Source organism: Phytophthora infestans, genomic scaffold, assembly GCF_000142945.1.
Source record: "Phytophthora infestans T30-4 supercont1.3 genomic scaffold, whole genome shotgun sequence".
Taxonomy (NCBI): Eukaryota; Oomycota; class Peronosporomycetes; order Peronosporales; family Peronosporaceae; genus Phytophthora; species Phytophthora infestans.
Genome location: NW_003303756.1, coordinates 4,344,872 through 4,346,196, shown reverse-complemented (window position 1 = coordinate 4,346,196; position 1,325 = coordinate 4,344,872). Strand labels below are relative to the sequence as shown.

The window sequence follows — 1,325 nt, the reverse complement described above, 5'->3', positions numbered from 1 at the left end:
TCTTTTCGAGCTTACGAATTATCGTTTTCTTTTCTAGCCTTTCCCAAGCAGCAATAGTAGATTTTATAGCACGGATGCGCTTTTCCTTAGCGGTTCCACCAGTGTGTCTACCACTACGATTCCATCGCGTAAAGCTGCCGACTGCGGCCGACACCGACCGACGCTTCGGTGATTGGTAAGAAATAGACTGGTCACAAAGCAACGTTAGGTTTTATTCTTAGTGAGGTTCTTTTAATTGACTGGATGCGCACCAAAGCACTTGTTGTCATTCCAGATCTTTCAGCAGCAACGGACAAGCTAACGGTACGTAACTGCCTACACTATCCAACACCCCCGAAGCTCTGATGGTTGAGCCCGGCCGAAAGGCCGGTGGAGTTGGTTCGAATCCAGCCGGGGGTATCTTGATTACTTATGATGTTTGATACAAGGCGTCTGAAAACTCAGCTAAGCATATTGTAGTGCAGTGTTTTATACACTGCCCATAAGTATGCTGTACGAGCTATCTAGTGCTAACGTATGTAATATAAGTTGTTTTCGCCAACATGAGTGTCTATTTGTCGTTTAGGTTGCTGAGGAAGTATTGTCTTCGATAGCCTCATCGTCAATGAAGGTACTGCGCACACGATCACGGCGGTCACGGTTAAATTGCGGAATCAGCTTCTTTGAGATGTTCTCGCGAGGCTCCAGGGTTTACTCCCAGTCTACCAGGTAGTGTGCCTCGGTTGCCCATGACCACGCACTGCAAGAGACGTCGCACTCCGTAGGTCCCGCGCACTTGACCCACAGCTCCATCGGTTGGAGGAATGAGCCATTCTTGGATGTCGTCCAGCTCAACCAGCCCACGCTTCTTCTTGTTGCTCTTGGCCTTGCACTTGTCCTTCAATCTGACAAAAATTGCGCGGAGAGCTTCCGGTACACGGTCTCGAGTACCGATTGTCTGGATCATCGAGTTGCGTAAGGCACGGATGGACGCGTCCATAATGCGTAGCTTGGCAGCTTTTGCAAACGTAATGCAAAGCGTTTTGAAGTCACGACAAGTGATGATGGTCTCAATAGACAACATGCTAAATTTCACAGTTTGGCGGCGAAATCCAAAGTGTTTTGTTTTTAATACTTTGTTTGTGAAATTGTATTGGTTTGATTGTTACTGAATAACTGGACAGGGGAGCTGCCAAATAAGTGGCCTATTACTGAATAACTGGCCATGTCAATTACAGAATAAGTGGCCCGTTACCAAATAAGTGGCCTGTTACTGAATAACTGGCCACGTCTATTACAGAATAAGTGGTCCGTTACCAAATAAGTGGCCTTAATCCAAACAATGG

The 1,325-nt window shown here is 46.7% G+C and overlaps 1 protein-coding gene across 1 annotated transcript; it reads right to left on the bottom strand.

Moving 5' to 3' along the window:
* Positions 1–561: 561 nt before the first annotated feature.
* Positions 562–1,063, bottom strand: PITG_02845 (uncharacterized protein; the record flags this gene model as incomplete). The annotated part of the gene is made up of 2 exons (XM_002907682.1): positions 562–672; positions 734–1,063. The coding sequence occupies 2 exons, from the start codon at positions 1,061–1,063 to the stop codon at positions 562–564; spliced, it is 441 nt and encodes a 146-aa protein (XP_002907728.1).
* Between the last annotated feature and the right edge of the window lie 262 nt (positions 1,064–1,325).